The sequence below is a fragment of the Camelus dromedarius genome, chromosome 13, assembly GCF_036321535.1.
Source record: "Camelus dromedarius isolate mCamDro1 chromosome 13, mCamDro1.pat, whole genome shotgun sequence".
Lineage (NCBI taxonomy): Eukaryota > Metazoa > Chordata > Mammalia > Artiodactyla > Camelidae > Camelus > Camelus dromedarius.
In genome coordinates, this window is record NC_087448.1 from 66,373,440 (window position 1) to 66,386,734 (window position 13,295).

Sequence of the window (13,295 nt, forward strand, 5' to 3'; positions counted from 1 at the left end):
GAGTCTCAATTGCACGCTTTAGAAGTTGGGTAGAAAATAGTACTTCCTGCCACACGATCTGATGCCCCAGTTCTGACACCCTCGCCCTCTGCCCCGGCAGCAGGGTGCGGCGGGGCGTCTAGAGGAGGCGATCACTCCAGGACTGAGTGTGGTTTGCTAGGGTTTTTACTGGAGTGCGGCTGGGGGGAGGGTGGCCTACAAACCAAAGGAAGGCAGGGGCACCCAGGAACTCTGAGGAGGGCTTGCCTAATTGCATTTCTTTGTTGTTTACGTCACCAAATTGGCAAAGAAAGGAAGGCCTGAATCATTAGGGACATGTTGGGGATAGATCATTTGGGAGAAACACAGTTTTGTGCATCAGTGGGGTATGTGAAATGACCAGGACAAAAACAAAACAATTGTTAATGGTAGTTAATTAGAAATGTATTCAAGGACCCAAATTTAATTGACTACCAGCATGAATGTCTATTATTTTTATGCCGAGACAGTTTTATGTCCCATATTCTCCTTGCTAGCTACAAAATGAAGGTTTTTAGCAATTTGAGTATCTCAAGTCACCCTTGCCTGGGGGCTGCATATAGGTCAGACGTCTGAGGGAAGCTGCCACTGCAGACTTCTTCTTTTGGAAATAAGGTCACATACCACACGTTTTAATATCCATCGCTCTCCCCTTAGTGTACATACAGTTTGCATCCGTGTGCCGTGTGTATGTGGGCAGGCATGCTACAGGGAATTTTAACTTGCCACACGCAAAACCTTGAATCAAAACGGGGACTTTAAGAAGACCGTGTCACCAAAGCGCACTTTAGCAGGACTTTGAGCGTGAAGGAGCCACCGAGCGGGAGAGCTGGCCATCTTGTACAGGGAGCTTTCATCACAAGCCAAAAGGGAGCGCTCACTTGCTAACGGGACACGTCCTGCTTTCTCTTACATAATTACGGGATGGGAGGTGCAGGTTGCCCCGCGTGAACGTTCAGACAACAGCCCTGATTGATGTTTCAGGCAAGTGCTGAGAACAGAGGGCGCTCGTTTGCCAAGTGCCTCTCTGCCACTTTTCTGTGCTCTGTGAGGTTTTCCTCCCTTCCCACTCTTCGTGGGAATACAGGGAGTCGGATGAAAAATTGTTTCTAATGAATTAACTGTCTCCTGTAATTCCTATCAAACGGTTCATTCTGGGTTTAAATTGAACCAAAACGCTGAGTCATAGGAAGTCTGTGCCGGATGGTTTTCAGAGGGGTCTTCTGAGCACACTTCAGCGCGGCTTCCCAGGGTGAGGAGCAGAAGGGAGGGACGCAGAGTTTGGGGAGATTTCTTGGGAAGATTGGCAGAACCTCTCAAATTTTCTTCAGCACATATTCACAGATTTTAAAGATTGAATGGACATTCTCATAACTGAATCTAGAAACTACTGCCCTGACCCCAGGCCTTAGGTGACAGATGAACAGGGCAAAGCAGCTGTGAAACATGCCCATTTCCTTGGAAAGCTGCGTTTCAGTTACACCTCCACTGCCTTGGGAGACTGTTTCTTGAAATATGGACCCTAGTGTGTGGTTTTAATGTCACTTCGGTGCCCTTTTAGGTGGAGAAGCAGAACCTGGTGGATTTGAGTAGAAGGAAAGGGTGTGATGGATTTAGACCGTGGCCCCGGTGCGCCTTTCTAATGATCGTCAATACTTGTTCTTCATACTTCCTCGAAGCCTCACAGGGTGTTTTGTCCCCTTGAATGCAGCTGACCACTTAATGACAAGGGCTGTCACGGATGTCATCAGTGAGCCCTTTCTGGTGCCAAAGCAGTGTCTGTCCCTTTCTATGCATTGTCTGTAATCTGTGCAACAATTGCGCACAGTGGACACAATTTCTCCAAACTTCCCATAAGGAAACTGAAACTCAAAGTCATTTCCCAGGTGTTTTCAGGTAATGGAATGAAAAAGGTCAAGGGGGCTGGCCTTTCAGAAGGTTACGGTTCATTGGTGAGCCGCGGGACTCCTCGAGGGGGGTCCTGGCAGGTTCCCAGGGGAAGGAGCAGAGATCTTTGAGGGGACAGGTTTAGGAGGGCGCCGGCCTGATTTATCGGTTTACTCTTGTCACCAGTTGAGTTTGACTTGAACTGAGGATGGGAGAGGAGAGGAGAAAGGTTAGCAGCTGTTGGGAGAATTTGACTCCAAGTTCACAGTTTCTTTGGGAACCAGTGATGATGTGGAGCTGGTTCGGCCCCAGACCTGCAGGTGGGAGCAGACCCTTTGATGAGGTGTAGAGCCCAGTGGGGTGAGCAAACCTCAGTAAGACCAGCCTCAGGAGGACAGCAAGTCAAAGTGTTCATTTAGCACTTTTCCCCTGACAGTGCCGTCCCTCTCTGGGACTTTCTCAGCCCGTGGGGTCATTTGATTTCTTGCAGGGAAGTCCCATTCCCTCATTTATTGTTCAGGATTAATTTTGTGAATCAGGGCTCAGCAAGCCCTCAGCGGGCCTCACGAGGCTCGTGGTTGTTCATGCGAGAGACACAGGGCAGGGGTTAAAGGAGATGAGAAAGCTTAAGGGTTTACGGCTGATGAGTGAGTGAAGTGGGGATACGGGGGCTGTGAATCCCAGCCTTGGCGTGCCTAGAGCTGGTCCCTCTCAATGATGAATTCACTTAGAATTTAAGGCATTTTCAAGATTTAAAAAAAAAAGAGAGCTTCTTTTATAGATGAGAAACAGGCTCCAGTATCCCTGACCTCACAGCTGATGATGGCGAGCCCAGGACGAGGCCCAAGTCTGATTTCTGTGTCTTCTCACTTCCACCACGACAGGGTGTTGGGCCCCACGGGAGATGCTTGTAAGCTGGGGGGCTCAGTGAACCAACATGGTTTCAGTGGCAGGTGGTGCAGTTTAGAGGCGGCACCGTGGGGGAAGGAAGATCTGAGTCCGAAAGGTGAGGGGAAGGTACTGGAAGGTCAAGTGGAAGGAGAGAGGGACAGATGGGGATAGAGTGGTGTGGGGATAGGAATGGGCTGAAGAGGCATTGGGCTGGCTTAGGTTGGGGGAAAATAAAAACCAAAACTTGGCCGGGGAGAGGGGAGGGTACAGCTCAGTGGCAGAGCACGTGCTTAGCATGCATGAGGTCCTGGGTTCAATCTCCAGTGCCTCCAGTACTTATTATTAAATAAATAAACCTAATTACCTCCCCCCTAAAAAAAATAAAGTAAAAAAAAATTATAAAAACCCAAGCTGGAAAGGGGGGTTTGGACCTGAGGTGGACTTTCTTGAGTGGGGGCTACATAGCTGAGCAAGCCATTTTCCTCCAGCCCGCCCTCCCTGGCCAGTGCCCAGGTGGTCTGCTCTCTGCTGTTTCCCGGAGGCGCACCCTGGCCTCCTGCAGAGGGACGGACTTGAGCGGACTCAGTGGGCCGGGGGAGTGGGTGTTTGGAGACTACCTAGAGCCGAATAGATTATGGCCAGTAGAGGATGGTAAAGCGAGGTAATTCTACCTGTATTTATTTATTTTTATTTTTCTAATGGAGATGCTGGGGACTGAACCCAGGACCTCATGCACGCTAAGCACGCGCTCTGCCACTGAGCTCTGTCCTCCCCAGCGCCTGTTTATATTCCTTTCGTAGCTGAAGTTTATTAAGCGCCTGTCTGGAGGACGCTAAGGGCTTTGTGTGTGCTATCTCACTAAATTCTTACAGCACTTCTGGGAGCGGGTACTGGGATTACTGCCCTCCCATCTCCAGCGACCTCCTCGATGAGGCACAGAGAGTTCCAGGTACCCTGGTAGGAACCCAGTCCTGGTCGGCATGTCAGAGACGGGAAATGAGTGGCCTCCCAGCACGTCATCGACCAGGCACTTCATCTGTCACAGCGAGGCTCGGTGTTGTATCAACTACTTAGAAATTCAGATGAGTAATTTTTTTATCAGAAGCTCATGATCCAGAAAGCAAGTATGTTTTGAGAAGCCTGTGTTACGGACACCAAGGGCCAACTCTACAGGGTGTGAGGCTGCAGCAGGGCCGCGTAGCCTTGGGCGTGAGAGCACGGGCTCCTGGGCCCGAATCCCAGCTCTGCCACCCACTACCCCTCACCAGCCGTGTGGCTCGGGGCAAGGGAAACCAGCTCTCCGGGTCCAGATTTCCTGGTCCTTACGGTTGAGGTAACAGCACTGACGTTGTACGGTTGTTGAGAGGAATTAAATGAGATAATATACAGGAAGTACGTAGCCCGGGCTGGCGCCGTTCAGTTTGCTGAAAGTTGTCCAGTGTTTTTAGCTTGGGGCTGCCCACCACAGAGCTGCTTCTCTCTGAAGTGGCATCACTACACTCCAGTGTCCGGGGGAAGCTGACCCCCTGACACAGTGGTCCGTGCTATTGGGTTAACATTCTCCCGGGAAAGATGCTTTTGCTCTCTGGACAGTTCTTCTGACGGTGGTTGATTTCCTCCAAAGCAATGAAGGTGGGACCAGAAATAGAGCTTTCAGATTGTTCAGGAGATTAGAGGAGTTGTAATATCCTGGACCTACTGGCGTTTGTGAATTCTCCCTCACTCACTCAGACGTTCACTGCCCCCAGCGCTGTCAAGCTTAGGGTGGCCCACGGGCTCCATATGCTTTACCAGCTCGCGCTCAGCTGTGTTCTGATGGTTCCCCATGTATTGGACTTACCTCTGGTAACATATTCTTAATAACAGAAGGAACTAATTCCTCTACTTCTTTTGGAGGATCTGAGTTTACTTCTTAAATAGAATATGTGTGAACCAATCATTTTTTGTTTGAATAAGATGGTGCTGGTAATTGCCTACCCGTGAGAAAGGGGAGGAGCATTTTCTGGTAGACCAGAAGGCTCTTCTCCACATGTCAGTGTCACTGCCTGAGTTGAAACTGTCCACGATTCTCAGTTTGTCAGATACGGATATTGCTGTGATGGGTTCATCCAGGTCACAGCCAGGGCCTTGTGTCATTAATGCTCCTCCTTGGGAGCAGGCAGCCCTGAAAGGTGGTGACATGGCGCTTGGTTGAGGGGTTATGTGTGAGGTCACTGGAGGGTCAGCAGTGCCCCCTTTTTCAACACGTTTGAGGTAAGTGATGGATGGGAGGGTTGACACACGAGGTTGAGTCCACAGCTAGTCAGGCTCTTATCAGGGTCCACTGAGCTGTCACTGAGCTAGAGACACCTGTGCTCTTCTGCGGTCCCCCAGGTAGCTGGGCTAAGCCCTGAGGTTAAGATGATGAATAAGACACAGTCCTCGCTCTTAAGTAGCTCTCAATCCGGTCCAGTGATGAAATGACCACTAACGTTAATGACCTGACCGCCATGTTCCAGGTCTCACAAGTCATTCACTTAATATCACCCTCGTGTGTGCTGAGGATTTCCCTTCTGTTTGTTTTTGAGCCCCTATGAGAAAACCAGTAAGGCGTGCTTCTTTTGAGTTGGCGATGTTAAGGCCACATCCGTGTGCAAAGAATTCATGATGGTTCACAAAAAGGATGATGAATAATTTAGCAAATTTGGATGAAAGGAGAAGGACGTGGGCTAAGACCAGGACAGAGGTATGGTCCACGTGCTTTACTTGTTGTCAAGAGAGGGCAAGAGGAATGAAATAGACATTTGCAAGATTAAGGGGCTCATAAGATAAAAACTGACCAAGAGAACTACAGCTTTTCAGGGAACTGAGATCTGAGAAAAATGACTTCTCCTCTTGCACTCTGTGGGCTGCAGTAGATAACCCCCTTGACCACGCTTCTGCTACAGGGAGCGTCACGGGACTGGTCACCACAGCCTCCTTCCGTGGTGACTGGTGGCATGACTCCAAAGCAGAATTTATTAAAAGGGATTGTGTGGGCCAGCATTTTCAGAACTATTTAAGGGATGGAAAAGACCGCCAGTCCTCTGAGCAATTTCCTAGGAGGATGATTCTCCCCATCTTGCTGTCCAGGGTTTCGTAACCAGAAAGTTGCAAAACCGTGATTTGAGCTCAGGTTCGACTAGCTGTAGGATCCGTGCTGGGTGTGATGCCCCACCCCCGCCCCCGCCGTCCTCCTGGAGATTTCAGTCTTGACCCCTATGTAGGAAGTAATCTGCTCTCTTCCTTTTTATGAGAATAAAATGTCACAATAGCTTGAAGTAGTCTTCACTGAGTGATGGGAGTTGATACCTTAAGACTCCCCGAATGTGTCAGAGGAAAGGATGTTATTTGTAGCCACTCCTAACATTTCCCTTAAGATTTTTCATTTATCGAATCACCCTTCCTCAGCTGGCCAGTCTTTCACTAGGAAGAAAAATGAATGAAGAAAATAGATGGCCTCTCGGAGGCTCCTGTCTGGGTGCGGCCGAGCACGTGTCCACCCTTCAGCCTCGCGGTCGCCCCAGTGTAGCTCTGTCAGGATGCCTTGGCCCCTGGCTCAGAGGCCCTAAAGGAGAGAGAGTCAGCGTCAGGGGTGGGTGATCCGTGGGGCTTTTGGTGGAAATGAGCAGGAGAGCGAGGAGGCAGGAGAATAGAGGCTGGGAAGACAGGCCTTGCTCTGAGGGTGAATGGAGCCCAGGGCCTTCGAGAGCAGGAAGCAAGGCAGGCCAAGATGCTCGCGGAAAAGCTCTTATCTAAACAGAGGTGGCCAGGACTCCACCATTGTCCAAAGAGCTGACCCACAGCCGTCAGTCCCCGAAGTCTTCCCTGCTCCCGGCTCCATTCAGACGAGGAGTCATTTTCATTGTGGGCTCCATCCAGGGCATCCCAGGGTCTCTCACAGCCGCAGGAAAATCCCCTCTCCAGAATCTCCCCAGCCTGACCCACTGGCCACCCCGAAGGCCCAGGCCCTTTTCCTGGAGCAGAAGGAGCAGGAACCCTTCTGTCTAAACACTCCTCCCCAACGCTGCGTCTTTCTCTGCCAGCATCCTCTCCCCTGTATTGTTTGATTTGTTTGAAGAGAATGTGAGAGAAGGGGAAAAGATAGTGCTGGCCAATTCTGTTAATCTGATGGCTCGGACACACTGTCACTAACGTGTTGACAACACCCCTAGTAGCAGCGGGAAGTTTACACGAGGCCCTTCTGCAGGCTGGCGGGCCGATGGGGAGCCGGCCCTGGCCCTGCCCTCTGGCAGGCTGCCAGTTCTCTGATTTATTTTTCCTTCTTTCCACTTTTTAAAAAGACATTTTACAGCCTCGACTTACTCTTTTTCGGGGGAGTAGGGGAATTAGATATTTATTTGTAGCAGAGGTACTGGGGATTGAACCCACAACCTCATGCATGCTAAGCACACGCTCTACCACTGAACTCTACCCTCCCTCCTCGACTGACTCTGACTGCTCTACCCCTTTGCTTCCTAACTTAGAATGATTCCACATTCTTTACACATGGATTCTCTTCCCAGCATGTGCAGTCAAATCCCATTAAACAGAGAAGCAGAATCCACGCAAGAAACCCTCACCTTTCATCATCCAAAAAAGAAAAGAAGAGAGGGGGAGATGACTGTCTTGGGACTTTGCAGAGCTTTCTAGAGCCTCTTTTTTCCTTCCCCAAGTTAAATACACTTTAACTATAAATTAATATATACGTTCATTCCTGGGCAATGGCTCAGACTCCCAGGAGGCAGCCATGGGTGGTGGGATGCTCAGCTCCCACTGTGGTCCCCCAGTCCCATCCCACAGGCCCTCTTGAAAGCCAGCTGCCTGCTGTAAAGGTAGTGGTGTTCTTCATAAAACAGGCCAGCTTCATCCCAAACATGTTCTGGAATCATGCAGACAAAAGTGTTACGTTATCAGGGGGGAAAAAGTTGATAAAAGTTGGATTTTTAAAATTTTTGCAAGATTTTTTAATATAATGAAATTCATCAAGCCTATAGAAGGCCAAGATTTTCTATATTTTAGCATTAAAACATCTTCGTAACTAAAACTAACCAGAATGTATGTAAAAAATGTAATGACGAGATAAATAACAAGGTCCTACTGTAGAGCACAGGGAACTATATTCAGTATCTTATAACAGCCTATAATGAAAAATATGAAAAGGAATATATATATAGCTGAATGACTGCGCTGTACACCAGAAACTAACACGACTTTGTAAATCAACTGTACTTCAATTTTAAAAATGTGACTATTGAGTTGTCCTCTGCCTCAGAGGACTAGGCGCTACTTCTGCCCTGAAAGCTAGTGTTTCACTTCTCTGGGTGTCTGACTTTGTACCTGCTGGATTCAGAGAACCCCAGAGTTTCCTCTCTAAAACGAGACTCTGAGGCATGGTGGTAAAGGTTTTTTTGGGGGGGAGGGGGCAGTGCTCCTTGGGAACGAATTCATCCTGTGTGACGGACTGAGTTCTGCCGTGGTGGAAAGAGGAATACTGGGTTCTAACCCCAGGTCTGCTACTTTCTCCCTGAATCTGAGCAAGACGTTTGATGTTTCTGAGTCTCAGTTTCCTTATTGGTAAAAGGATCTGTGAGATGAGGCCCGTGATGCCTGCTTCACCGCGTAGCTGAGCATTAGCTGAGCTTCAGTGTGTACAGCTGCTCCCCCAGCTGCCCAGCAACAACTGATATCCCTTCAGCCAAGCAAGAGTCCGATTTAGCAGAAGAGAGATTTTGAAAGAAAGGTCAGCTTAACATCATTTATCATAGGGTGGAAGGAGACCCTAAAAGAAAACCACAAAACTCTTAGGCAAGATTCTGGCTGTAAAGTAGACCTTCCAGTGTTGGGGTGGTTATTAAACATGCTAGAAACCATTTATGAAATGAGAATTTCACACAGGGCAACTACACGAGTCTTGGGTACCGTAACAGGCACATAACAGTACTAAACCGGGCAATTTCTAGAAGGGCTGAATGAAGGGCTGAACCATCCCTCCTCTGGCTCTTCAGAGAGTCTGCTGTTTTCTCATATGAGAATCCCTCCAAAGAAAACACAGGTCTGAACCGTGAGTGGCTAAAGCTCACCTCTCCCTTCTGGTTCCCCCAGATACAACAATCCATCCTGTAAAGAAAGTTCTAGCTCTGCATTTTAGGCTGGGGGAGGGGAACGGAAGGCAGGAGGGTTCAAGGACATCTGAATCGGAATGGTTCAAAGCCAACACCTAAGGAAAAGCACAGGTGGGCCCAGGAGGGTACCTGTGGGTGCACAGTCTGCGTTGTGTTTCCTGTGCTGGATTCATGAGGGTGCATGGGAACTGAGTTTAGAAACCTTGGGGTGACAGATGTGAACTGTCATGGCAGATCACACACACAGTGGGCACTCAGTACGTTCTGGTTGTGTCTGATGGGAGCTGTTTGCCAAATTTGGGAAGAAGCTGATCATATTATGTAAAAATGGCTGAAAAAAAAAAAAAAAAGACATTTCATCCCCAGTGCAGGAATGGGATGTGTGTAGTGAACACCTGAAAAGCCTTTTCTTCCCACATACAAAGCGCTGACGTAGAACAGCTTGTTTTCAGAAGACGCGAGACCACGGGTGTCACATCACACGCGGTGTGCTGGTTCCGTGCGCAGACTCCAGGATGACGGGTTCTGCCTCTGCCGCTCACTAGCTGTCTAGCCTTTAGGTTAACTTCCTTAACCTCTCTAATCCTCCGTGTCCTTATCGGTTAAACAGGGGGTGACAGTGCCTACTTTTCAGGATGTTGTACAGATCAGTGAGACAGTGTGTATGAGTCACTTAGCACAGTAGAAAATGACAGTAGAGTGTATTATCACATAGTGTTTGGTATAAATATTACAACCTGTGGCTTGCTGGCTGGAACCGGCAGTCAAGATAGTCAAGATTGTCAAGATTGTAGCTTGAGTCCCAGGGTTGGCTCTGCCTTTGCTCTGGCCCCGGTCTGCCTTCATCCATCTTTGGCCACCGAGGAGTCAAGTATTTATGAGCATGGAGGGAACAGGGCGAATCCATTAGCGCGACAGGAAAAAACCCAGAGCGTGTAACACGGTCAGTAACGTCCTCTACACCCACGGAGGGAGGTGCTTCCCCACCACGTGTCTGGTGGCGTTGACCAGAGGGGAGAGCCTCACAGGTGTCTCCCACGTGGCATTCGACTGACTGCCGTGTCACGTGGAGGGTCCCAGCTCTGTCTGTTGGAGGCGTCATTGGCTGCAGTCTTTTCATTTATTTCCATCAATCTCTAGTCTGAAACGAATTTGTTTCCACTCTGGGGCAGCTGAGATGACACGGAGTACACTCTTACCCCGGAAACCTTGCCCCGCCTCTCCAAGGTTATAAATACCTCCACGATATTGTCCTTGGCGTGCGGCATGCAAATGGAGGTAGGAGTCCTAAAGCTCATTAGGACAGGCCCGGGGCCTGGAGCCCCGAGAGGACGGCGAGGAGCTGAGGCTGATAACGGTGGCCTTGTCCAGAATAGTGCCTGGGAGCTTTCTTATCTCCCTTTGGCAGGAGGTGCTGAGGGCTTCCTGTGCGAAATCAGGAGCGAACGCTGCTTTCCTCTTGTTGTTCGATTTCCTCCCCCCTCAAGACGGTTCCCAGCACAGTGATTATCTTTGCATCTTCAAACATGGCACAATCTACTTCCTTAAGAGCTTGATGTATTCTTAAGGCTGTGGCAAATCCCCCTCCCCCTAAATCTCTTTTCAAGTGCTGTTATATAGTCAGGCTTCTAAATGACATTCTATTTTTACGGTTCCAATGACAAAGAGGGAAAAATAACAGGCCCCAAGTTGGAAAAGAGCCACAGAATCTGTCCTTTTCGTTTGGAGGAGCTAGCAGGCAGTCTGGCCTATATTCTCTCTACCAGAGCTTGTGCAAGTCAGTAGCTGCCCTTAGAGTGATGGGTGGGCAGGGGGAGGGGGTAGGATGGGGGGAGGGGGTGGGTGGCGGGTGGAGGTTGGCAGCCACGGCCCCGAGTGAACTCACAGCCGACTGCGTTTCCCTCGGGAAATGCCTCGACCTGCTTTACTCCAGCGAATTTCTTTGCATTTCCTGACAACCAAGAGCATGAAATTAAGAGCTTTGTCTAAGGCCTCCCTTCTCTTTTCTACTTCTTGGAGGAAGAAAGAATGAAATTAAAAGCTTCTCTTTCCGATGCAGAGAGCTTCAGCTCGTAGGCGTCGCAGTACCAAGTACGACTCTAGGCGTTCACGTCCATTACCTCTGCGCACACGGGCCCCTGCGAGCGTGAAAGATGTGAGATCAAACGGGAGTTCAAAACAGGTGTTCTCGTCTAGAGAATGGAGGATACTGGTGGTGAAAAATAGGGCAAAATGACCTGTCTCATGACTTTAAAACTATCATTGAAGTATGTCCAGTAAAGGAGAAAGTATGTAATTTCTCTTTGGTTCCGTTTTCTCTACTAATCAGTGAGGTAGGCTGTTCATTTATCTCACCTGATGATTATAAGGAACTCCTGGTCAAAATCACAGAAATTCCTCAAGGAATGGTTAGTCCTTTTTTTTTTTTTTTTTTCAGTCTTATACTCTAAACTGTAAAAAACAGACATTTTAAAAACATTCGGAGGAATCTGATGTATGGATCAGGTCCAGACAGCACCAGGGAATTACTGCTTATGCTATTAGGTATGATAATGGGGTTGTCACTGAATTAGAAAAAGTGTATAATTTTTAGGCACATGCACTAAAATGGGGCTAAAATGACATGCTTTCAATAGTTCACAAAAAAAATTTAAAAATTGGGGTAGATGAAACAAAGCTGGAAAAGTCATGATAATTACTAAGTCTGGGCGATGAGTGATGCTATGTCTCTGCTCATCGATGTGTCTGAAAATAATGAAGAGCAATGAAAATTCCTACTAGAAACAGTATGTTTCAGAAACCCAGGGCTGTATGTCTACAAATGTCTATGGAGTGCTGGTGAGTGAGGATGGAGGTCAGTTGCAGCCCTTTGTGACACAGGAAGAATAGTCCCTCACTTTTCTACAGTGCCTGTAATTCACAGAACTTCTCCGAGCAAATCAAGCCATTTAGTGCTTGTCTAATCCCATGAGGTTAACAGGGCAGGTGGCAATTTAGTCTTGTTTTTAAGAGCAGGAAACTGTCATACAGCTAGGAGAAGTCAGGGTGAGACTACGACTCAGGCCTTCTTGGGAGGAGCTGAACCAAACAGCGGTTTACCCAGGACCAGGGGTGCCGGTATGGGCAAGGCTGGAACGGCAGGTCGGGACTGACCTGCAGGCGGCCCTGTCAGTCACAGGAGCCCAGGCTTTCTTCAGAGCAGTTGTGGAAGCTTCTGGAGCAAAAAGGATTCCCCTAGAACCCAGGTCGTTCAGAGGGTTGGCCTGGCAGTTTCTGTGGGTGTTGACTTGGGAAAAGCCATCGCACAGCAAGGCCAGTCAAGATACTACTGCCCCGCCTGGGTTAGAGTGGACTTGAGTGTCTTTTTTGTTGCTTGGATTTTTGACTCCTGCATAACCTCGGGTACGTCGGACATAATAAACAATCCATAGAGATTTACACCAATAACCTGGGGAGTAAACTGTCTGAGGACAGAAATCTGCTGATGATAAGGCGTTGGAAAGACCATGCTAAGGTCCAGATGTAGGTCTGGTACCCCACCAGCTGCTTAAATAAGACTTTGTAGACTTTTAGAAGGAAAAAAGATCTTAAAGATAACCTCCACACACTTATAATACTTCAGGCTTGAGACATTGAAGAGTTTGCCATGGCCCCCAAAACCCAAAAAGAAATAGACTGAGTATAATAACTGCTCCGTGATGTGCATTTCCATACACACTTAATTAGCCCTGGAAAAAATTAGCTGTAATACGGAGTCTTCTCATTAAAGGCCATCCTTTTATAGATGTGAAATGCTGTTATTTCCCTGAGGTTTCTATTCGTTAACGTAACTTCGTTCTTTTCCCTGTGTTTGCATGTCTCCTCCACTAGGAACTAATTAAAATCAAAATGCTAAATTTTTGAATATGCGTTTTTATTTAATATTTAACATTTAGAACAGGAAGGTATGGATGGAGAGACACTGGTGTAGGGTTTTTCCCAGATCAGGCAAAATCTGTTTGCTACTTTTAAGTTTTGAGGATAGATATTAGCGGGGGGAGGAATCTAAGGAAAAGAAGAAAATTTTTCTTTTCACGCATTACCATGGGCTGGACCAGGCTGCAAAGCAACATAGTGATGACTTCCTTTCTTTAAAAATAGGTATGACTTTTGCTCAAGTAATGAAGAGTCCCTTATCCTGGATGCTGACAGCAACGTAGGAAACAGAATTGAGAGCATCACTCAGCGCACGGCAGTAATAGAAGGAAAGAATAAGGTATTGTTTGTATAAAAAAAAGCATTGGGATATTTATTCCAAAAACACGCACTCAGCTTCCAGTTCTGGGTTAATGGGAGCCGGAAGTAATTCAAAAGCTC

At 48.0% G+C, this 13,295-nt stretch overlaps 1 protein-coding gene across 2 annotated transcripts in view; it reads left to right on the forward strand.

Moving 5' to 3' along the window:
- The window catches only part of FLT1 (fms related receptor tyrosine kinase 1), a 159,716-nt gene that overhangs the window by 64,272 nt on the left and 82,149 nt on the right, over positions 1-13,295 (forward strand). For both annotated transcript variants that reach the window (XM_064493239.1, XM_064493240.1), the window contains exon 11: positions 13,080-13,194. In XM_064493239.1, the coding sequence (XP_064349309.1) occupies positions 13,080-13,194 (115 nt within the window). The remainder of the gene's footprint in view (positions 1-13,079; positions 13,195-13,295) is intronic.